General features: G+C 45.7%; 1 protein-coding gene across 1 annotated transcript; it reads right to left on the reverse strand.

The window, feature by feature from the left end:
- Positions 1-19610: 19610 nt before the first annotated feature.
- Positions 19611-23156, reverse strand: malb (mal, T cell differentiation protein b). Its single transcript, XM_039738759.1, has 4 exons — positions 23019-23156; positions 20982-21146; positions 20483-20638; positions 19611-19899 (listed from the first exon to the last, which is right to left on the reverse strand). The coding sequence occupies exons 1-4, from the start codon at positions 23106-23108 to the stop codon at positions 19825-19827; spliced, it is 486 nt and encodes a 161-aa protein (XP_039594693.1). The 5' UTR covers positions 23109-23156; the 3' UTR covers positions 19611-19824.
- Between the last annotated feature and the right edge of the window lie 1602 nt (positions 23157-24758).

Consider the following 24758-nt stretch of genomic DNA (forward strand, 5'->3'; position numbering starts at 1 on the left):
GAGAAGAGAAACAGAATAGGTGAGGGTTAGTAACCGATTATGACTATCATATTAGTCTTATTTTAATGCTAATGACTAATAACAGACATGCAGTCTGCTCAGTTAATCAGCAGCTCTAGTCAGGGTGTGCTAAGCTGAAGGTGTGAGTCTTCAGCCGGGATTTGAAAGCTGAGACTGAAGGGGCATCTCTTATAGTAGCCGACAAATTGTTACGCATCATTGAGGCTTGTAACTAAAAGCTTAACCTCCCACTGTTATTTTATTAATCCTTGGAATCCTAAGCAGACTGGCATCTTGAGATCTTAATGTGCGCTCTGGTTTGTAAGTCATGATAAGTTCAGACAAGTAAGCCGGACCTTGGCCATTTAAGGCTTTATATGTTAAAAGGAGGATTTTGAAATCTGCCCTAAACTTAACCGGGAGCCAGTGTAAGGATTTAAGAACTGGAGTTATGTGTTCGTATTGTCTTGTTCTTGTAATAATTCTTGCCGTAGCATTTTAGCTTAACTGAAAGCTGCATAATTAATAACTTGAACATCCTGTGAACAATGAAAACTAAAAAATCGTGAGTGGTCGCCCTTAGACTTTCTTGTATACGTAGACATGGGGATAGATATTTGTGGAGTAAACCACAAGACAATTATATTTTCATATTACGTACATTAAAAAACCATCAACAACACATCAAATCAGTAATATATTGAACAATTATTATAAAAGTAAAGTTGAATGAATCAGACTAAATGGTAAAGTACCTCTTCCGGTTAGCGGAAATAGCCCAAAAGTTAATAGAAATCTGTGTTTTGTACCTAATACTTGTGTACAAAATTTGGTTGACCTAAGTGACAGCGTCCTCAGGTTATCGTGTTTACATACTGCCATGCCGGGATGAAGGATGAACCGGGAGAGCGGCGCCTCTTTTCCCTGGGTACCTGGCCGGTCCTTGATCCCTGGGGGACAGCACTTCCGGGACACCAGGAAGTGCTAACAGACCAGGGATGGTTTATGCCCAGAGAGCTTCCGGGTGCAAGGGCAGCACTTCCACCACACTGGTGCCGTAAGTCGGTCATCAGGCACCTGGAGCACATCCGGGGGTGTATAAAAGGGGCCGCCTTCCTCCATTCAAGGGCTGCAGTCGGGAGGAAGAGGACGGAGCTCCATGGAGAGGAGTGGAGGCGGTGAAGGACCTTGTAAAGGACGACAGAGAAGAATGGTGATTGGTGCAGGGGCACTGTGTGCTGTGGACCTTCATTATAAATTAATGTGTGCTTTTCGAGACATGGAGGTGTCTGTCTGTCTGTCTGTGTCCGGGGCTAGCTTCCACAATAGATACACAGACAAACACACAGACTTAATTGCAAAAATGGTATTTTCAGACTCGGGAAGGTCTAAAACTTTGAGATTCATCAAAATCAAATTTTTGGATGATTCCAATACTTTCCCTATTCTTCATATTCTAGAAAGTAAAGATAATTGCATGAATTAATTTCTCAGTATCCTGCATATTTAGCAAATGCCTAATTTTAAGTTGGTAATAATAATAATAAGCAAAGCGAGAGTGCACAGGCAGGAGCAAAACCAAAGAATGATGACTGTAAGAGCCAATCTTAGAAATGAAATGCTTTAAGTTAAATTATCCCAAGGTTTCTTCCGTGTTTTTCCCTACAAGGATTTGTTTTTTGTCTTCTCAGAGAGTCGAGGCTGGGGGGCTGTCAAGAGGCTGGTCTGTTAAAGCCCATTGCGGCACTTCTTGTTTGATTTTGGGCTATACAGTAATAAATTGTATTATATTGTAAATTCGTATTTGTGTTAGCTTAGTCATAGCCATAGACAAAGGTATAGCCCTTTACAACCTGTACGTTAATAAGAGGTTGGACTTTTCTTACTTTAACTAAGATGCATGTGTGTTAATGGAGTCAGTTGTTATCCTGTAAGAAGAATGTCGAGGAGGCTAAAAGACAGTTGGAGAGAAATATAGCAGATAAGGTTATAGCTTTGGTAGTAAAAGAACAGTCAAGGAGGAGGTGAAGTGCATCAGAAATAGCAAAGGGGAATTAAAAGATACAGACAATGAAGTAGGGTGCCATAAGCTTATATGTTCTTATTTTTCACAAGTGGATAACCTCGGAGCAGTAACAGGGACTACGGAGGGATTTGGAAATTGTAAAGAGAGAAGAGCTGCTCAGATTAAATAGGCTGAAATCAAACAAGTCACCAGGACCAGATAATATTTATCCTCGTGTTCTTAAGGACGCTAGTGAGTACAGATAGAAACCCGTGACACTGCGCACTGGAGAGATTCCAAAGGACTGGAAAATGGCAAAATATCATCCCATTATATAAAAAGGGTGACAGGGCAGATCCAAGTAACTACAGGCCAGTAAAATTAAAATGCATCACAGGACAATTAATGGAAGGACTTATTAAGGATAAGATTGAGCAACACCGGACAAGGACAGGACAGTCAGCATGGGGTCAGAAGACGGAGGTCATGTTTTACTAACAGGCTGGAATTCTATGAGGAGCCTACAAAAGGATACGACAAGAGCGGAGCAGATGAGATTGTTTATCTGGACTTTCAGAAAGCATTTGATGAGGTGCCACATGAGAAGGTGGGCATCAGACTAAAGTGGCAGTTCAGGGTGTGGTGTGGGTGCAGGGTTAGCTCAGACACAGGAAGCAGAGGGTGATGGTGTGAAGAACCTCATCAGAACTGACTGATGTTAAGAGTGGTCACCAGCAGGGGGTAGTGCTGGGGCAAATGAATGATTTGGATAGGAATGTAAGTAACAAGCTGGTTAAGTTTGAAGATGATAGCAAGATAGGTGGATTAGCAGATAATTTGAAATCCGTTATATCATCACAGAGGGACTTGGACAGCAGACAGGCTTGGGCGGATTTGTGGATGATGAAATTTGATGTCAGTAAATGTAAGGAACTAGGCTGACCCGACTTTTAAGTTGACCACTTCTTAAGGCGATTCAATATGTCAATCAATTTGATATTTTATACAAACTCATTCATTTGGTTATATTGCATTTGAGCGGTATTACTTTAATACTCGTAGTTTCTGTTATTTTTGTGATGAAATTTAAACTTTTTTTCTATATTGAGGTCGTCCTTTTGAACCCCCCTGATATTTACTACACGGTGAGGCATTTGTACTCCATCAACATTAATTATTTCCAGAGACATAATTTTGTCTATTTTTCCAGCGCATTGCGCACAAAAGCAAGGGAACGATGGGAGCACCAGAACTCTGCTCACATCATGTCGCTTTGTACCGCAAGCTGCAAGTAGTAAGTCTGTGATAAGCGAAATACCGCTACGCTCTCCAATCATGGGACGGAAGGACAATCCTGACCGCTTTTATATAGTAAGAAAGAAGAAGAAGATATCGCACAGTCTGGAGTAGAAAATCATCTTTTACCTGGAAAAACGAAACTACAAATCCCATTGTGCATTGCAAAATGTGTGAAAACATGTGTGAAACTCCGCGCCTGCGTAGCACTCACAGGACGGAAGGACAATCCCGACCGCTTTTATATACAGGGTGGGCCATTTATATGGATACACCTTAATAAAATGGGAATGGTTGGTGATATTAACTTCCTGTTTGTGGCACATTAGTATATGTGAGGGGGAAAACTTTTCAAGATAGGTGGTGACCATGGTGGCCATTTTGAAGTCGGCCATTTTGGATCCAACTTTTGTTTTTTCAATAGGAAGAGGGTCATGTGACACATCAAACTTATTGGGAATTTCACAAGAAAAACAATGGTGTGCTTGGTTTTAATGTAACTTTATTCTTTCATGAGTTATTTACAAGTTTCTGACCACTTATAAAATGTGTTCAATGTGCTGCCCATTGTGTTGGATTGTCTTCTCCCACTCTTCACACACTGATAGCAACACCGCAGGAGAAATGCTAGCACAGGCTTCCAGTATCCGTAGTTTCAGGTGCTGCACATCTCGTATCTTCACAGCATAGACAATTGCCTTCAGATGATTGGGAGACCTTGGGGGCCATTCAACTGGCCCACGACGACCAATCCACTTTCCAGGAAACTGTTCATCTAGGAATGCTCGGACCTGACACCCATAATGTGGTGGTGCACCATCTTGCTGGAAAAACTCAGGGAACGTGCCAGCTTCAGTGCATAAAGAGGGAAACACATCATCATGTAGCAATTTCACATATCCAGTGGCCTTGAGGTTTCCATTGATGAAGAATGGCCCCACTATCTTTGTACCCCATATACCACACCATACCATCAATTTTTTGTTCCAACAGTCTTGGAGGGATCTATCCAATGTGGGTTAGTGTCAGACCAATAGCGGTGGTTTTGTTTGTTAACTTCACCATTCACATAAAAGTTTGCCTCATCACTGAACAAAATCTTCTGCGTAAACTGAGGGTCCTGTTCCAATTTTTGTTTTGCCCATTCTGTAAATTCAGTGTGCCAATCTGGGTCATCCTCATTGAGATGCTGCAGTAGCTGGAGTTTGTAAGGGTGCCATTTGCGAGTAGCTAATATCCGCCGAAGGGATGTTCGACTAATGCCACTCTCCAGTGACATGCGGCGAGTGCTACGCTGTGGGCTCTTGCTGAATGAAGCTAGGACAGCCACTGATGTTTCTTCATTAGTGACAGTTTTCATGCGTCCACATTTTGGCAAATCCAACACTGAACCAGTTTCACGAAACTTAGCAAGCAGTTTGCTAACTGTAGCATGGGAGATGGGTGGTCTCGTAGGGTGTCTTGCATTGAAATCTGCTGCAATGACCCGGTTACTGCGTTCACCAGACATCAACACAATTTCTATCCGCTCCTCATGTGTTAACCTCTGCGACATGTCAATGGCTGTAAACAAAGAGAAACTTGTAAATAACTCATGAAAGAATAAAGTTACGTTAAAACCAAGCACACCATTGTTTTTCTTGTGAAATTCCCAATAAGTTTGATGTGTCACATGACCCTCTTCCTATTGAAAAAACAAAAGTTGGATCCAAAATGGCCGACTTCAAATGGCCACCATGGTCACCACCCATCTTGGAAAGTTTCCCCCCTCACATATACTAATGTACCACAAACAGGAAGTTAATATCACCAACCATTCCCATTTTATTAAGGTGTATCCATATAAATGGCCCACCCTGTAGAAGGATTACACATAGGAAGTATAAATGTGAGGTTTAAATACAAAATGGGGGTCAGAAAATTGAGAGAATGTTATGTGAGGATTTAGGAGTCGCAGTGGACTCTAAGCTATCAAGTTCCAGACAGTGTTCAGAAGGCTAACTGAATGTCAGGTTATATAGCGCCTTATTGTGTGCAGTACAAGTCACAGGAGGTTCTGCTCAGCTTTATAACTCACTGGTGAGGCCTCATCTGGAGTCCTGGGTGCAGTTTGGGTCTCCATAAAGACAAAGCAGCACTAGAAGAAGTCCAGAGAAGAGCAACTAGGCTGAGTCCAGGGCTATGGGGATGAGTTATGAGGGAAGAATTAAAAGAGCTGAGCCTGAAGGAGATGAAGAAGAGACCTGACTGAGGTGTGCAAAATGATGAAAGGCATTAGTCCAGTGGATCGTGACGGTGACTTTAAAATGAGCTCATCAAGAACACGGGGACACAGCTGGAAACTTGTGAAGGGGAAATTTCACACAAACATTAGGAAGTTTTTCTTTACACAAAGAACAATAGACACTTGGAATAAGCGACCAAGTAGTGTGGTGGACAGTAAGACGTTAGGGACTTTCAAAACTCGACTTGATGTTATTTTAGAAGAAATAAGTGGAGAGGACTGGCGAGCTTTGTTGGGCTGAATGGCCTGTTCTCGTCCAGAGTGTTCTCATGTTGTTTCGAATCGGGACTTAAAAGAGCCGTTTTCAGCATAGAAATGAGATATCCCAGACATACAGATTTGTGACCGTTTAGAAGTGATTTGTAACGATTTAAGCTTTGAACAGAACTTTTCTTAACAAGAACATTTTTTTTCCCTACTAGGGGTCTTCGCTCCCCCCCTGCACTACACACTGTTGTAAACGCACCCCAAGGAGACGCGGTCGTTCCCCCGACACCCCTCTTAAACGGTGATACAATGGGAAACAAACACAGTTGTTTCTTTACCTCCTCTTTGCTCGATCAGCTGCTGGCTTGCCGTGTGATCCTCATCTCGTGTGGCACTTCGATCGTTTAAAAGCCTGCACAGCAGCTGTCCTTTTGTCTCACTGCCTTGGCTCTCTTCTCCGCCAGACATCATCAAACGCTATTCGATCTTTTCACTGTTCCGTTATTTCACCGAGTAATATTTTCCGTTTGTTTGCGTAATGCGATCTTTCCTCTCATTTTTTTTGAGACTTTTCCTACTGCCATTATCTCTAACCTGCTCTTCACGTGTGTCACGGGACTTGCTTCCAAAGGTTGTAAGTATGACGTGACTTGACCATCTCGCAGGACTTGAAAGTGCCTCTCGTCTCGTCTCGTCTCAAGATTTTTTTTTATAATAGAGCGATATCGGTTTTCTCTATTTTTGTGTGAACTGTTTTACTCAAACTTTTTACTAAAAGCTTTTAAAAATCAAGATATCTTATCCGTGGGATCATTTCAACATGTCAGGCTTTTGCTGAAATCCATTTTTTATGCTAGAAGCTTTGGCAGTTTTGGGAAAACGCAGCTACAATAATCAAAAAGTCAAAAAAAGAGAACTTTTGGAGCAGGACCCCCAAAAAGGGGAGCTGAATAACAAAAGCAGGGAAAAGGTAGTTAGTGCCAAAAAAAAAAAAGAAAAAACAGCTGAAAATGGCCGGTAATATAAAATTAATATACAAACGGCTCTTGAGGCTGATCTGCCATTTAGCTGTAAACCCCCCAGTCTCACTGAGATGGCACAGGTGGTGAACCAGCTTAGGCTGCAGGGGTCTGTGGTATCTGGGGGTGAACTTCTCCAGGCTGGTGGTCAGGCTGTCCTCCTGGCATTGCAAGCAACCTTTGCTTCCATTTGGGATACGGGCATCATCCCAACTGACTGGAAAATGGGACTTGTCATCCCTATCTGGACAGGGAAGGGTGATCACCTGGATTGGGACAACTACACGGGGATATCACCGCTCTCGTAAGGTCCGCACTAGGGTCGTCCTCAATAGGATCCGTGATCACCTGCTCACCTACCAGCGACCAGAACAGTCTGGTTTTACACCTAAGAAGTCGACCATCGATCGCATCCTGGCACTGAGGGTTCTCAATGTGAATATCGGCAGAGTTTCTTCGCAGTCGTCGTTGATTTTCATAAAACGTTCGACTCAGTTGATCGAGCTGCCCTGTGGGACTTCCTGAGGGTTTGTGGGATCCCTTCGAAGTTGCTGAATATCATGGCCGCCCTGTCCACTGGTACTGTGAGTGCTGTGCAGAGAGGAGGCAGACCCTCTGTGTTTGTCCCAGTTGATTGTGGGGTCCGTCAGCAGTGTGTTCTGCTCCTACTCTTTTCAGATCTTGTATAGACTGGGTGTTGGGCAGGGTCGTGAGGTCCAGTAAGTTGGGGGCATCTGTTGACAAAGAGAGATTCACGGATCTTGACTTTGCTGACGATGCTGTGATCTTCACAGAGTCAATGGAGGCTCTGATCGGGGGTCTCGAGAGACTGAATGAGGAGTCTGAGTGTCTGGGCTTGTGAGGGTCCTGATAAAAAGCAAACAGCCAGGCCTTTAATGACCTCGTGGGCACGACCATCAGCAGTGTGTCTGTCTGTAGAGAGCGTCGACCTCGTCATTGAGAGGTTTACTGACCTCAGCAATGACGTTCATGTGACTCTGGTGACTCTTCCTATGAAGTCAGTAGATGGATTGGGAGAGCATCGGGGGTCATGAGGTCACTTCAAAGAGGTGTGTGGCGCTCCCGATATCTCTGCCAAAGGACGAAGGTTCAAGTCTTTAGAGTCCTGGAGCTCCCTGTTTGTGAGACATGGACACCATCCAGTGACCTGAGATGAAGACTGGACCCCTTCATGTGTGTCTCTTCAGAGGGTCCTTGGGTCCTGCTGGTTTGACTTTGTGTTGCTCATGGAGTCCCAAATGAAGCACATGACCTGCATTTTGAGGGGAGCGTCAGTTACGGCACTACGATTACCCGAGGGTGATCCGACTTACAGGACCCTCATTGTTGAGGCCAAGGGGGCGCCCATGTAACACCTGGATGTGGCTGACAGATGGGTGGGACTGGACCGCGTGTCTGCCTAGGGGTGTTGCCAACTGGGATCCTGAGTTTCGTCGTGTGGTGGGTGTGCCAGCGTGCTGTACCAGTGTCCGCTCCCCGACCTGACGTGACTTGATACAAAGAACAAACGTGGGAGCTGCAAGAAGGGACAAAAAAATGCTTGCTTTAGATTCTTCACGCCCATGCACACGGGTATTTCCCCCACCATCTGAGCTCTTTGCCAACACTAACGTGTCTCAGTGTGCCAAGTATCTGACAACCGGATCAAGAAATGCAGATTTTCCCAACTAAACAGAGTGTAACTCCTGTATTGTTTAAATAGAAAGTGGAACAGCAGGAAGAGCAGAGCAGCGGGCGTCCATGCAAACTCCGCTGATCCTCCTCTATGAGGTGTGCGTTAGCAAAACGATACGCCGAAGGAGTTTATTCACTCCGGGCCTGCACATTCCGTCGTACTGACACAAAGGTCAGGTCCTCCTCCTTCCTTTCTTTCGATGAAGTATCAAATTCCACGTCTAGGCCGCTTGTAAGGCCGGTGTCACTTGCAATGATGCCAGCCACCAAGAAGAGGCCACTGCCTTTGGCCCAAATCCGCGGGCCCTCACTGCCTGCACGACGCTCGCTCTTCAGGTTCAACTCGTTTTCTTCTCTTGACGTCTGCCCGGTTCGTTGAGCCACCGCTGCCTTTGTGTTTGTGTCTGCTGAATTGCACTGCAGATATGGAAATGAAACCCTGGCTCATCTCATCTCCTCTCCTCTCCCGCGCTTCCTGTGAGCTCGCTGTGCAAATCTGGAAAATAAAACTCAACGGCTTCGACCATCGGGGTCTTGGATCAGAGACAGGAGAGCAAACGAGAAAGCTGAGTGTGAGTTTAGGGGTAAAGACTCGGGTTACACTCTGGACTTGACGCCGATTCGTCTGAACGTGACTTTGCTGTTGTCTACATTGGGGGGCTTTGTCCTCTCCTCACATTGACTACCAACTCTGCAAACCAATCTAGCGAGATGTGCCGGGACTCGGCCTGCGTCCCATAGGTGGGGCTCGTCTTGGCCTTCCTTTGACATGTCTGTGATTGAGAGGCTTATTGTTAATGTGAGCAGCTTGTCATGAAATTCTGATCTGTTGGTCTCCTCAGAACAATAGCGGCCACTAAAACAATAGCAACACCGCGACAATACGCACAAAACACGGAGCGCCACACGCCGTAGAGGTTTGTTTATAGCGTCCCGTCTGCAAGTCGAGCCTCAGACGGTAAACACGACGCCGAGTCAGCAGTCACCTGCTCTTGTCATCCTTTGTTTGGGTTGGCTCGGCGACTTGCTCGGCGACTTTCTCCGCACTCACGTGGCGTTCCTCTGGTCAGGCGGGTCACTTTTCGACCTCAGTCAGTCTGCTTCTCTGGCTTTCTAGGAGAGCACTGCCGCAGTTTGTAGAAATCACTTTGACGTTAGAACATCAGAACAATCTGGACGAGAAGAGGCCACTCAGCCCAACAAAGCTCTCCAGTCCCATCAACTTCATTCTTCCAAAATCACATCAATTTGAGTTTTGAGGGTCCCTAAAGTCTTACTGTCCACCACACTACTTGGTCGCTTATCCCAGGTGTCTATCATTCTTCGTGTAAAGATTCAAGAGTATTTATTATCATTTCATCCATATACAGTAGTGTAGCATACAGTGAAAAGGAATAACGTTCCTCCAGGACCAGGGTGCTATGTAGAACAGAGGACAACGAAGAATCCACGACACGTAATGTATAACAAGGTGCATGAAAAACTTCCTCATGTTTGTGCAGATTTCCCCTTCACAAGTTTCTAACTGTGTCCCCGTGTTCCTGATGAACTCATTTTAAAGTCACCATCTCGATCCACTGCACTAATGCCCTTCATCATTTTGCACATTTCACTCAGGTCTCCTCTTCATCTCCTTCAGGCTCAGCTCTTTTAATCTTTTCCTCATCACTCACCCCCGGTAGCCCTGAATCAGCCGAGTCGATCTTCTCTGGACCTTCTCTTGTGCTGTTATGTCCTTATGAAGACCCAAACTGCACCCAGGACTCCAGATGAGGCCTCACCAGTGTGTTATAAAGCCTGAGCAGAACCTCCTGTGACTTGTACTCCACACGGCAAGGCGCTATATAACCTGACATTTGGTTAGCTTCTGAACACTGTCTGTCGGTTGATCATGTCGAGTCCACTACAACTCCTAAGTCCTTCTCGTAGGTCATGCTTTCGATTTTCAGACGGCCCATTGTGTATTCAAACATCACATTTTTACTTCCCATGTATGATACTTTACATTTACTGACATTAAATGGTTAACAGGCTCAGTTCTTTTAATCTTCCCTCATAACTCATCCCCTGTAGCCCTAGAATCAGCCGAGTCGCTCTTCTCTGGACCTTCTCTACTCCTGCTATGTCTTTATGGAGACCCAAACTACACCCAGGACTCCAGATGAGGCCTCACCAGTGTGTTATAAAGCCTGAGCAGAACCTCCTGTGACTTGTACTGCACACGTCAAGGCGCTATATAACCTGACAGTCTGTTATCTTACTTAATGCCTTGTCTGGAAGTCAATAGCTTAGAGTCCACTACGACTCCTAAATCCTTCTCATAAGGTGGACTCTCGATTTTCAGACCTGCCGTTGTGTATTTGAACTTGTGTGGTAAGCGGCCCGGACACAGACAGGTATACATGGTTTTAATTCACCCAAACACGTTTATTTATAATTCCTAATATTTACAAGTGCACACAACCCCAAAACCCCCCCAAAGTCCAGGCCTTCTACCGAAATGCCGCCTCCGTCCTTCTCCGCTCCCGGCTCAATTCACTGAACGGAGGGAGGCGGCCCCTTTTTATAATCACCTGGATGAGCTCCCCAGTGTGGCGGAAGTACCAGCCGCGCACCCGGAAGCACTCTGGGTGTCCCTGGTCGTCTCCCCCCCCCCAGCAGTTTCGGGTGTGGTGGAAGTGCTGAGGGCCAGGGCTCTTCAGGCATTGGGACGCCCCCTGGCACTGACCATGGGCCTCTATAGGGTTGAGCTTCCAAGCTCCGTTCCCGAGGTCCCCAAAGCCACCAGGGCGGTCGCCCCCTCATGGTCTGGTAGAGGCACAAGCCCTCCTCCGGTCCTCCTGGGCGTCCCGGATGGGTACCACCCCCAGCCACTTGCCACACTTGCTATGTGTAATTCTGTACATTTGCTGACATTAAATGGTTAGCAGGTTCAACTCCTTCCATCTTTCCTCATAACTCATCCCCATAGCCCTGGACTCAGCCTAGTTGCTCTTCTCTGGACTTTCTCTCTTTATGGAAACCCAAACTGCACCCAGGACTCCAGATGAGGCCTCACCGGTGTGTTAGGAAGCTTCAGCATTAGGTCAGTCTCGACGAGGACAGGCCATTCAGGCCATCAAAGCTTGCCAGTCCTAATCACTTCATTCCTCTAAAATCACATCAAGTCAAGTATTGAGGGTCTCTAATGTCCTCCTGTCCGCCACTCTACTTGGTCACAAGTGTCTGCGATTCTCTGTTTGAAGAAAAACTTCCTAAATGTTTCTGTTGAAGGGTCTTTTTCTGTCAATAAAGCCAAATTAATTCTACTGGGTTTCAAACCAAAAAAAATATATAACAAAATATATTATTATAACAAACAAATGTGAAAGTGCCAGGGGGTGCCAACTTCTGATAGGCGCTGTGACCCAAGTAGAAATTGAGAATATCTGGCGAGTGATTTTAAGTTGACTTACACACAGCCACCCAGAGGCAAATGGTGAAGGATGGAGACGCGTCCGCCGACACACTCGGGCCGACACACAAGGGCCATTACTGCTGTTGGCAGATTTCCTGGGCAACCGAGGCCCTCCAGTCCTAGGACTTTACACTTGTGGAGAAGCTCTGGATGCATTGTTGACATTTTTTGCATTTCTCTCTGCATTCCACCTTGAGTGCTGGACGCTGATGACAGCTCCCCACGCCTCCGGCTGGTCCACATATTCCTTTTCGTAACTCGGAGGCTGGCCAGCCGGCTGTGAAGCTCCTTGATAAGACCAGCAGGAGCAGAGAGCCGGGCCAGCAGCCTGGACTGGACTGGACTGGCATTGCCTTCCGGGGTTTCTTGTTTTTCTTGTTCCTCTTCCTTTTCTTTCAGTCCTGCAGGTCTTTCTTAACCCCTGAAACCTGCGGTCACCACACTCATGCCAGACAATACCTGCATTACAAAACAAAAAGAGTTCATATGCCTTACGGTCCATGCTTCTGTTTTCCACCCAGCTTACCCAGTCCAGTTCAAGGCCCATGCCAATGCCAGTGCTGTCAGGTTTAAGGTGCCAGTCCATCACTGGGCACACTCATCCATGTTGGGCCAGTTCAGAGGAGCTGGGCAACCTGACATGCATGTGCTAGTTAAAATTAATTATTATATTATATTAATGTTAACATTTGCAGTGCATCAACTGTTAGAATGTATTTAGTAATACATGTAATAAGAAAATGCATTGCATTTGACATTCCAACAGATGGCACATCATTTTGTAATAAAGCATGTTAAGTTGCAATAACAAATTCAATGCATTTTCTTATTACAAATCTTTGTGATGCACCGTCTGTTGGAATGACTGCTGTATTGCAACCAGAAGGACACACAGATGCTTATTCTTATATTCTTATATTATATTATATTTTCTGTCCTTTCATTTTCAAGCCTTCTTATCCTGTGCAGTGTCATGATGATAAAGAAGGTGACTCAAGTTGTGCGCGGTGGGTGTGACTTAAAGACCGGCGGTATTAAAAATAGCTCCTCCCCTTGAGGTAGAAAAAAAGCTTGACTTCCAAATAAGGGTGTCAATCATGACAACAAAAGGGGTGTGGCCAAAATGATACTGGTAGGTGCCTGTCAAAGTAAGGTAAGAACAATCATTGGACAGGGAGCCAGGGTGAAAAACACAGACACATACAAACACACACTACTGCATATTATATTATATTATAATAATATAATATAATATATTATAATATAATATAATATAATATGTCATAAAATGTGTTTCTATATGGCCCTGAATTGCATTAAGTGGATTTGCCAATGACATGAGATGAAATGCACCCACATCTCCTCCAGCACAGGGTCCTGCCGTGTGCCCGTGTTGCCAGGTGCGGCTCCTGCTGCTTTCCAGACTGGATGCCTCCATGCTTGTGCTGACAGGATGCCGGCTGTCTAAATGGACAAAGGTGAACACTCACATAGGGTGCTAGCAGTGCACCCACTTAGTGTTGGTCAGAGGGGAGATATGAAGAAGACCCTGGAAATGTTGGCGGTCACTGAAACTCTTTGAGCGCGTTACCCACACTCAGTAAGTGCTGCATAGAAGTGAACGGCCTGCGAATGTGCTGAGAAGGTGATAAATCTGCGGGCGCAGACTTGGCCTCCAGGTAGTAAAGCAGTAGGTGAGAGGTGGCAGCCGAAAAGAATGAGCTCCACTGCCCTAAACAATGGAGAGACCAGAAGAAATGCGAGCTGCTGGCAGCTCTTTAACGCTCTGATTGCCATTCCCCTCTGAAAGCGACTTCCTCATAGATCAGCTCAGCCCGATCTCTTTCATTCAGACTCAGCCTTATATATCGTGCTAAATATATCACTGGCATAGGTATGCGGGAGGGCGGCCCACGACACTCCTCAGAAGTGCTGCTCCTCCTCACAGCTCAGCTGCTGGCACAGAAATTATTGTAAGAGTAAAGAAATGAGTCAAGAATGGGCAACCTCAGTGCAGACAGGTGAGCCACAGCCATAGCCACAGGTAGGACATTGGTTGGCACAGCGGGTCACACATGACTGCTGTCACCATCCTGCTCCACTGACAGACTGAGGAGACCCCACACTATGCGACTCTTCCATTCCACCTGGGGTAAACGTTAACATTATACAAAGTTATTGTCTGTTATACCTGCATTGTTATCACTCTTTAATTTAATATTGTTATTATCAGTATGCTGCTGCTGGAGTATGGGAATGTGGGATTAATAAAGTATCTATCTATCTATCTATCTATCTATCTATCTATCTATTATATAGTGCCTTTCACTCTATCTATCTATCTATCTATCTATCTATCTATCTATCTATTATATAGTGCCTTTCACTCTATCTATCTATCTATCTATTTATCTATCTATCTATCTATTATATAGTGCCTTTCACATCTATCTATCTATCTATCTATCTCTATCTATCTATCTCAAATTAAATTTAATGCTAAGCCTTCTATGTGTTTTTTGCGTGTTATCCACACAATGTCTCCCAAAGCCAAGCTGGCAGGTTGGTTGGCCTGATTTAAGCTGGCATGCCATCCATGGCTGGGTCCAGCCCCGACACTGCTAGGGAACTCATAATTAAGTAAATTGGATATGGATATGGTTAAGGAAAGCCAAATGAATATGGGAGCATGTACTGATAGCGCACCCACCACACGACACACCACCTGGATTAGGACCCGAGTGCAGTGACTTTAAATAAATGAAGAGCCAAGCTGGAACATAAAATGAAAAATAAAAAAAAGACATTCTGAATACCCTGTCAAGGCGCTATATACAGCATGTCCTTACCTGGCGTTCACCTCACAAGCTTTCTTCTACCTCAAGGGGAGGGGCTATCTCTTTACTGGTGTCCTATCACCACCTACCCAGTATTGTTTTGGTCACTCCCCCTTTTTGATGTGTGCTCTTATTTGGAAGTCACCTAAAAAGCTTTTTTATTCAACCCCAGGGGGCGGAGCTCTTTTTAATACCGCCTGTCTTTTAGACACGCCCACCATGCATCACTTCAGCCGCCTTCTCTGTCCGTGTAATGGCTGACAATTCCATGGTAGCCAGGAGCGCACCAGACTAGCAGGTTTTGTGCACTCTGGTGATTAAACTAAAGTTATGTATTTTAAAATGTTTGTGTCTATCATGTCGCTGAGCGGTGATAATGTATTCCATGTTGGTCAGACAAGCAGGGTAGAATTTCACTGCAGTCTTTCCATGGGACAACATGGCTACAGCTACTACTGTACTGCTAGTAATGTTATTATCATCACTACTGGGTGAGTGCAGGTGGTCCGTCCGCTGACCCCAAGTGAGTTGTGTGAGGCTGAGCTCTCAATGTGAATGTGTAGGCAGGGAGAAGAAGACTGGAGACGTGGAAGGTCAGCAACAGTGACGAGGAAACAACGCCATCAAGAATCGCAAAAGAACTTTGCCACACACTCTGCGCCATTTTAATATTTCTGTCAGCTTAGAAAATATGAAAGCCACGTGATATTTAATAATTCAATGTCTTAGAAAAGCCCACAGCAAATCAGAAATGCCCAGCAGTGCACGTTGTCCTGGGTGGCTTTTGGTTTAGTGACAGATTACGTTCTCTGACGTCCCGATGAAATGGCCACACGTACCTCGATCTCTGACGTCACCTGAGCAGCCAGCCACCCTACTGACCAGAATTAACTAAATACACAAGTTATTAGTATTATTATCATTATTATTATACCAGAATTAACTAAATATATAAATTATTATTATTATTATTATTATTATTATTATTATTATTATACAAGAATTAACTAAATATGCAAATTATGATGATGATTATTATAATACCAGAATTAATTAAATATATAAATTATTATTATTATTATTATTATTATTATTATGCCAGAATTAACTAAATATATAAATTATTATGATGATGATTTTTATAATACCAGATTAATTAAATATATAAATGATTATTATTATAATACAAGAATGAACTAAATATATACGTTATTATTATTATTATTATTATTATTATTATTATTATTATGCCAGAATTAATTAAATATATAACTTATTATTATAATTGTCATTATTATTATGCTAGAATTAACTTAATAAATAAATTGACTATTATTATTTTAATACAAGAATGAACTAAATATACAAATTATGATGATGACGATGATTATGATTGTCATTATTATCATTATTATTATTATTCAAGCTTTAACTAATTATACTAATTACGATGATGATGATTATTATCATATTTAGTATTTGACTGAGTAGTTTCTTGACTTCGGTCTTTCCATCAAGTGTGCCCACCCTAACCCCCCCTAAGTGGCAGCCTGTAATCGAAGTCCTGCCCGTCGCCCATTTTGTTTTCCTCCTCCAGTCTCGATGTTTTGGGCGATGCCGTGCACAGAGGACGTCTCCAGGCCCCTTCACGTTGTCCCGACTTTGCTGTTAGTTTCATTTTAAAAGGACGAAGCTGCCATTTATGCCCATCAATCTACACTCAATAACCCAAAGTGACGACATACAATCAGAAAGGCTTTCAATTTTATTAAAAATCAAAAACTGCAGTCTCTCCCTCCCTTTCTGTGCCCCCCCCCCATTTGCTTTAATCCTCCTTGAGATGTTTCTAGAACTTGATTGGAGTCCACCGGTGGTGACCGTGAATTGACTGGTCATCGTTTAGAAAGGTGCCCGTGTACCTGGGTACAGAACACTCCTCAATGCACACTGCATGGTTGCTCAAAAGCCAACACATGAAGTCCGAGGTGCTCTCTGTAGACCTCCGTGATCAAATTGTCGGGAGCCAAAGATGAGGACGAGAGGATCAAACCATCTCTAAAGCTTTGAGAGCTCCCAGGAGTGCAGTGGCCTCAAGAATTGTGAACTGGAAGATGTTTGGAATCACCAGGACTCTTCCTAGAGTTGGACATCCAGCCAAACTGAGCAACCGGGCAAGAAGGGCCTTAGTCAGGTCAGGTTGGGGGGTCTGCACTGGTCCAGCACATTGGCGCACCCACCACACGTCAAAAAAGCTCGGGATCCCAGTTGGCAACTGGCATTCACTCTGCATTCAGACCCCCTGCTGATGTGCCCAAGAGGTCATTAAAGGCCTGGCTCTGGTTTTTATCAGGACCCTCACAAGCCCAGACACTCAGACCCCCAATCAGAGCCTCCATTAACTCTGTGAAGATCAGAGTCAAGACCAGTGATTCCCACTTCACCAACTGATGCCCCCAGCTGCTGGACAGTGAGTGCTCCTACTATTCACTGCAGGGCCAATTTAAAGATCAAGCCCCCCCATGTAGAACACAAACTCCACATGGCTGCTGACCGAACCAAGCTAAACCTCTGAGCTCCGGACCACCGTTCATGAGAAAGAGAAGCGAGACCAGCACAGCCGCCTCAAGAACAGTTAATGGCTTCCACAGCCTGCACTCTGACCCGTTGATTTTAAGGAGACGTCTTATAGAAGACACTGATGGCTCTCTGATCTCAGCACCAGGAACAGGTCATTCAGACCAGAAGGAAGCCTCCGTGGCACACCCACCATCTTTAATACGAACGTCTTCAGACACTCCCCCTCCATGTATGGTGGGCACTCTTATGTCACCACCGGTCTCCATCCTGTAGCTCATGCCAGTACCACTAAGGAGTGCCCAGTAGTGTGTAACGCATAAGGAAATTTGGCAACTTCTGATTCTTTCCCTGTGATGTAAGAGTGAGCCAACACCCTGTGCCACCCAAACATTTAAAACAAAAGATTCACGACACAGGTGGGAGTCCAATGGCCCACCTGTAGGAGAAGCCAGGGGGCTTCAAATCTACAGCAGGTTGGTGGCTGCATGAATGTGCTTTAAACCCAGAGAGGTAGGCACTGGAAGTTAGTCAGATAATCTGGCACTAGACCACCACCAGGGGGCACACTGCCAACTTGGGTAGCAGCTGCTCAGATGGCTCACTGGATTAACTGGTGTGCCCACTGCTGGTTTGAAAGCTACATTAAGTCAACTTCCAGTTTCATGGGAGCAGGGCTGAACTACTGAATATAGCGCCTTTCAGTATAAAGGCAGGAGACTCCTGGTGTAGGAAGCAGAAAAACCTCAAACTGGAGCCCAAGTAGGTGGGGCAGAACAGAGGGACTAGGCCTGCAATTTCAACTTTAACCACTAGGGGGCTTAGCTACCACTCAGGCTGATGAAAGGGCCACCTGTGAAGATTTCCAGTGGTGGGGATGGGGGGCTTCAACACAAAATTATGAGGTAACCCCATGACATCACCTCAAGAACAGGGGTGTCCAATGCCATCATGGTGGGCCACAGGTTTTCATTCTAACCCCTTTAACTTCCAACCCCCCCCCCCCATTTTAAGAACCCCTGTTTAAAGAGTCAGGTCTCTGAATTGATTTTCTTCATTCATGGCAGCCAATCAGAAATGAGATGTGAAACCAGCCAAACTGGGATTTCAAACTCCAGTTTCTTAATGAGAAGCCAACTCTTGCTCTTAAAGCCCGTTATTGAATATCAGGACTTGTTGCTGCCCTCTTTGTCACAGCAGCCCGATATTTTCCAATACCATCAAGATGTTTTAGTGACCTGAGCAGACCAACGTGACCAAGACCTTCACCTTTAAATTTCAGGTTAGCTGGTTGTGTGGTGGCTTAAGGGAAAAGCCAACTAAAGGGGTCTGCATCACTTCAATTAAAACAAAGGCAACACAAGTTAATCAGCAGCTAAAAAAAAAAAAAAAACCCACACAGACCCCTCACTGATTAAGAAGATGGTTAGAATGAAAACCTGCAGCACCCTGTAGTGGCCAACTTACTTCTGACCAGCAGCTTTAGTTTCCATTGTGTGGCAGCAGAGGGCTCTACTGAAAGGTTGCTAGCTTCTTGCAGGCCAGAGGTGGCCACCCATGGTGCTTACTGCCACTTGGGTTAATGAAAGGACCACCACTGTAGCCCAGAGATTCCACTGGGTGGGTGGAGTGGAGTTTGGCTGCAAAACTAAATTGCTGCATAGGCCAGCGCCGCTAGTGCAGGTGTCCAGGTCTAGTACTGCTGGGCCACAGGCTTTCATTCTAACCATTCTTAGTCAGTGAGACGTTTTGCTGCCAATTAACTGGTCATCTTCATTTTAATTGACACGACCCCTTACTGGTTTCCTTAATGAGCAGCTAAGGATTGAAACCCCCCCCAAAAAAAAATTAGGAAAAGGGATAGAAAGAAACTCTGCAGCCCACCAGAGCCGGACACTGGCACCCAGATGAAAGCCAGCAGCCCTCTGGCAGGGGTGCCCTCTAGTTGCCAACTTCTGACCTGCAACAGTAGAGAGCCCCAGCCACTCAGGGGGCTCAATTGCCCAGGTGACAAACCTGCTCATCCAGTTTCTGCTCTGCCCCAATCCTGCCAGCACCATTTGTCTAAAATAACTTCACACTCGACAGTCAGAGCCCAAGAGACAAGCAGATCATTGAAGATGTCAGGTTCAAGGGACTTGTCTGTAGTCAGCAGGACAAGCAAGAGGTTCACCTGTGGCGACTTACAGCCCAGTGCCAGTGTCGAGAGGTCAGGACAACAAGGACGACAAAGGCCTTGTAGTACAAAAGCTACCTTTATTAAAAGTCTAAACTATTAAAACATGAAGATAGAAAAATCTCAATAGGAAATCTGCACACAGTTACACAGAACTCAAATCTGGGGGGTCAAAACCCTCACACATCTTAAATATGTCAGTAGAACATTCCAGAACCGGGTGGGGTCGAAGGAAGAGAAATTTACACAAGTGCCGTTTTAGAGTTCTTGATGCTTAAGCCTTTTTCCATCGGATGGCGGAGAACACGACGTGAATCACATACAGGAGGGTGGCGATGTAGGAGAAGACCTAGAGGAGGAGAAGAGAAATCGTTACAATCGGGCCACCATGGCAAGGCAGCTTAGCTCCGAACTAAACAAGCCTGGACTGAAGGGTCTCCAAGTTTGTTAAATGTGTTCAAGTGGTCACTAGGGGGCACTGGCAACTGTTCTAGTGCCTTTAATAGGTTATACAAGGCTCAGGATGGGATTGAGCTGACATTTGTCAATTCCAGTCCAGCACCCTAACCACTAAGATGGATGGTGGTAGAAACTCCCCCCAACCCCCAGAGTGGTCTGAAAAGTCAAACAGGACAGATGTTGAGCCACAATACTGCTTATACACCGGGCATATACAAAGCCTTACTGGTAACCCAGACTGGCATCAATTCTGCCCAGTTAATAGCAGCACACAACTTGCTAGGAGGAAGGGTGGTCCGCCACTACATAAACTGGCCAGGATCCTCCTTACAGCCTGGTCTGGCTCCCTCCATGAAAACAAATCTGAAAACACCAAAGGACCCCCAGTGATTCAGGGTCCACTCTCCTGGTGGAGCTCCATAGACTAACAGGATCCTCAAGTCCTCACTCCCCCCAAATTGAGATCCACTCACCACTGCGGCGATGTCCTCTTGGTACTCCTTGAAGCCCGGCCCCGTGTAGGGGTTGGTGGTGGAGTTGGTCGCCGGATTAATCAGAATTGTGGCATATGCTTGAGCCACAGATGCACTAAGGTAGAACAAAGCCGCCGTCCCGTGGTACAGCACATCCTGAAAGAGATGCCAATTGTAATCCAGTTCAGCCATCTTAAGATCTCCACAGGGTGGTGGTGGAGACCCAAGTAGACCTGGATGTCCAGCCACCCAGACAGATCCACAGCAGGAGATCAGATTGTCTGGTTCAACCAGTACAAGGCAGTTCAGATTTGTCCATCCAGCCACCCCCCACAAAATACTTCACCGGTCAGGGACTAAAGTAATCAAAACCCATTCAACATGGGCAGAGGGCACCAGATTTCAGCTTCTGGTCAGTGTCAGACCCCAATAGACCCCTCCATACAAACCACCCCCATCCATTACTGGTAGTAATGGCCACACCACTGTCCCAACTTACCAATCCGGGCCAAAATGAGCTCTGGTTTGCACCCAGGAGGAAGAGGAAGAGCCAAATGAACGTGAAGACAAAGCAGAAGACTGACACAAACATGACCCATCCTTGAGGGTTGGCATAAAACACCTTTGTGGAGGCCACCAGGATCCAGACAAGGCCACCAAAAATCTGCAAGACAGGGACAAAGACAGACCATGGAAATTCCTGAACGGATCAAACATCTGGAGTTGTCCAAGGAGGAGCCACCAGAAAGATGATCAGAATTATGGGGCCCATACAAAAAGGGAAGGATACAAGTGGAGACCTGACTGAAGGGGTCCATCACCAGCTTGATATCCAAGCTGGTTGGGTTGATCTGGTTCCCCCATTTCCTCCAAGCTCCCCCCCACCAAAAAGGAAGGTCAGTGTTCCCAGTCTACAGCACCCCCTTTAGGAGACAAGCAGTCCAACTTCAGTCCAGTGAGATGTTGAGGTCCTCAGCAGTCCAGTGGTAAACAGAGCAGCCATTAGGGGGCCCACCCAACATGCAAGCCAGACCCCTTATGGCCGTCACAAGGAGGTTCTAGCTGCTGAACAGCCAATTAGATTTCACATTTGTGTCACATGATTTACCAGACAGTCCACTAAACATCACACCACCATAACCTGACAGAACACCAGACAAAGCCAAAGCTCAGGTATGGAGCCCTGGCTGCACAGATGGTGAAGGACAACCAAGATGCTCCTGGTATCAAATCTGAGAGGACAGCAAAGTCCACAAAACTCTGTACGAGATTAGCAGAATGGTCTCCTCAGTCCAGCTACCAGACTAATGCCTGCAAATCTCCTGCCGGTCAGCTGGCCACAGAACTTGTTTTTCAAGCTCTCAAGTGGAAGCCATCAGTCTTGGGACCAGACTGGGTGTCTCCAGCAATCCAGAGAGAGATGCCAACAATGAAGTGGGCACCAATTTGCCAAGGGGAACTTTAAAAATCCAGTGCCTTCACCACATTAAGAAAAGCCACGAGTCTCAAGGTCACAACATCACTTACACCCCAGAAGTAGAGGACCCGGACCCCCCCACTTTGGTGTACAAGCTGAATTTGAGGCTAGGAAATCAGCAGAGACCTCCCAATGCAGCCATACGTGGATCTCAGGCAGCCCCTCCAATATAAACCCAAGTGTCCGAGAGCCCAGCAGACATTCATACGTCAGCAGTGTCGAGTTACAGCGAACCACCACACCTTCCCACCCTGAAGGCCAGCAGTAATGAGGCACTTTAAATTCCATGCCATGTTTTCAGGCATGGGCAACTTTAGATAAATACAAGGGACCCTTCAATAATTAAAAACGCACACATGCCAGAAGGATGCCCATCAATGCCAGTCCTGAGGCCACATTATGGTCATCCTACCTGAATTAAGATTCCCTACCACCGCCCAGTCGTGTATTCACCACAGAGTTAAATTTTAAAGTCGGTGCCAGCAGCCTAGTACAGCTAGTTGGTACTAGTATACCTGGTGTAGGCAGAAGTAGGTCCGAGTTACTAGTTTGGATTAAACGGCGAGTGCAATCACGTAGAACGCCCACCCTTCAGGTGAAGCGGGGTCGGTAGACACTTGAGCACACCCTTAGAGGGGGCAACGCGGTGCCGTTGGCTCGTCCTAGGAAGAGTTCGAGCCCGCTTGGCCTTATTCCTTAAATCTGCAATGCGTTTTACACGGCGATTGCGGCTGTGCCAAGGGATAAGGAATACCCGGGCGGGCACGGCTCATTACTCCGCCACAATGAGGAATGTGAAAAACGCGACGCCGTCAAGGCTCAGGTGCGTTACACCCTCCTCAGCAGATCAAAACGTAAAGCTGCACCTGCACGCACCCCTTTAACTCCGCGTGTGCAGGGGGCTTGCATTCCACCTTTCCAAGCGCTCCCGAGCAAGAGTGCAAATTACACTTAAAGTTACCTTCCACTGTAACGGAACCCTCAATCCACAAGGCGGCTCAGAGCACGCAAAAGAATGCAAACGCCCACCACTCAAACACAACAACTCAGTTAACTTACAAGCTCTGGAAGAAACAAGACGTCCGGCATGGAGGTACACACACCGAAACCGCTCGGTAACTCGCCTCCGGGCGTGGGAGATGCCGACATCTTCACCTACTGCAAATAATCACCTGCAACTACGAACAGGTAGCGAACTCCGCTCTTTGTAGGTGCGCGCAAAGCCAGGTACCCTCGTGACCACGCCCCAAAGGCTCAGGACACGCCCATGAGGACGATTAGCGCGCGCTGCCCTTAATCAAATAATTGGGTCCGAGCGCACAAGCTGAAGCCCCTCTGCTAATCACAACGAGGGGGCGGAGCTGTCCTGATAGGAGACCCCCAAGCCAAAAGTGTTGTATGGACGTGGGAATGGCACGTCCACCTGTGGAGCGGTGGGAGGAGAGGGGACAAGACGAGACTGCTTTGTCATTTACAGATCAATAACATGCACACTTCAGCTGCAATTCACGTCCAGCGAGCAACGCCTCTGTTATGATGCCATTCAAGGGCGGAGGCGACACTACAAGTGGCAAAAGTCTCAGCTGAGAAAAATCACTCGCGCCTTGGGTTACCTCCCAGATTTGACGACGCTTGGGGTTTGCGACACAGCAGAGTAAAGTTTCAGGTGAAGCCCAAGGGGGTCGTGCAGCCTGTTGTACAGCTTTAGCTTACCTGGGCAGGACAGGTGAATACACCAATGGAAATTAAGTAACTTTTAATTACAGCATCATAAAGTGTACCCTGGCCAGACATTCCATCCCATCCAGCCTTCCGCCAAATTACCCTTGGATCAGATCCACCTCACGTAGCCATCAGCTGCCGGACTCGCGTATACGATGAAGCGGAATAGACAATAATAATGCATTTTATTTATAGGGCACTTTACATTAGCAGTAAATCTCAAAGTGCTACATAAAAAGATTAAATAAAGGCAAAGCAAGATAGAAACAGAGATAAAACAACAATAATTATAGCATTCTTTTTAATAGGCTTTCCTAAAGAGAAAAGTCTTTAGCTGTTTTTTAAAAGAGCCCACCATCTGCTGTGTTCTCAGGCTCTCTGGTAGGACATTCCAGAGCCGTGCAGCAGCGACTACAAAGACTCGGTCACCCATTGTATGAAGTTTGGTCACAGGGGGGCGAAGGCGGTCGGTATTTGCAAAACGGAGGTTTCTTCTAGTGGATTGTATAATATAAGGAGTTCCTTAAGATATTGTGGAGCATTTCTATGCATACACTGGCGAGTAAGCAGACAGAGTTTGTATTCAATTCGGAGGTGAACAGGGAGCCAAGGAAGTGACCGAAGGGTTGATGAAATGTGGTCATATTTCCGCACGGCCACTTCAGGGGCCTTTCGTTTTCGGTGACGCCAATTCATTGCTCAATGTATCAAATTATTTATCCGTTCAGCCAGCCAATTATTAGAAGCGACTGTGTGTGTGTGAATGGAAATTCTTGGGGAAATGTACAGACACTTATGACGTATGTGCATATCTGTGACATTAGATGGCAGACCCTTGCACTGTCTTCATTCTCCATACATTTCTTTTGTACCTTTCGACGTTACTGAACAATAGTTACAGTCACAGAAGTGTCTCAGTTACTCTGTCCATCTAAGTGTCTGTCTGTCTATATAGTGCCTTTTATATCCATCTGTCATTACCATTTATTATATAGTGCCTTTCAGATCTATCTATCTATCTATCTATCTATCTTTATAGCGCCTTTCATATTATCTACCTATCTATCTATCTATCTA

The sequence above is a fragment of the Polypterus senegalus genome, chromosome 16 (assembly GCF_016835505.1).
Source record: "Polypterus senegalus isolate Bchr_013 chromosome 16, ASM1683550v1, whole genome shotgun sequence".
In the NCBI taxonomy this organism is placed as follows: domain Eukaryota; kingdom Metazoa; phylum Chordata; class Cladistia; order Polypteriformes; family Polypteridae; genus Polypterus; species Polypterus senegalus.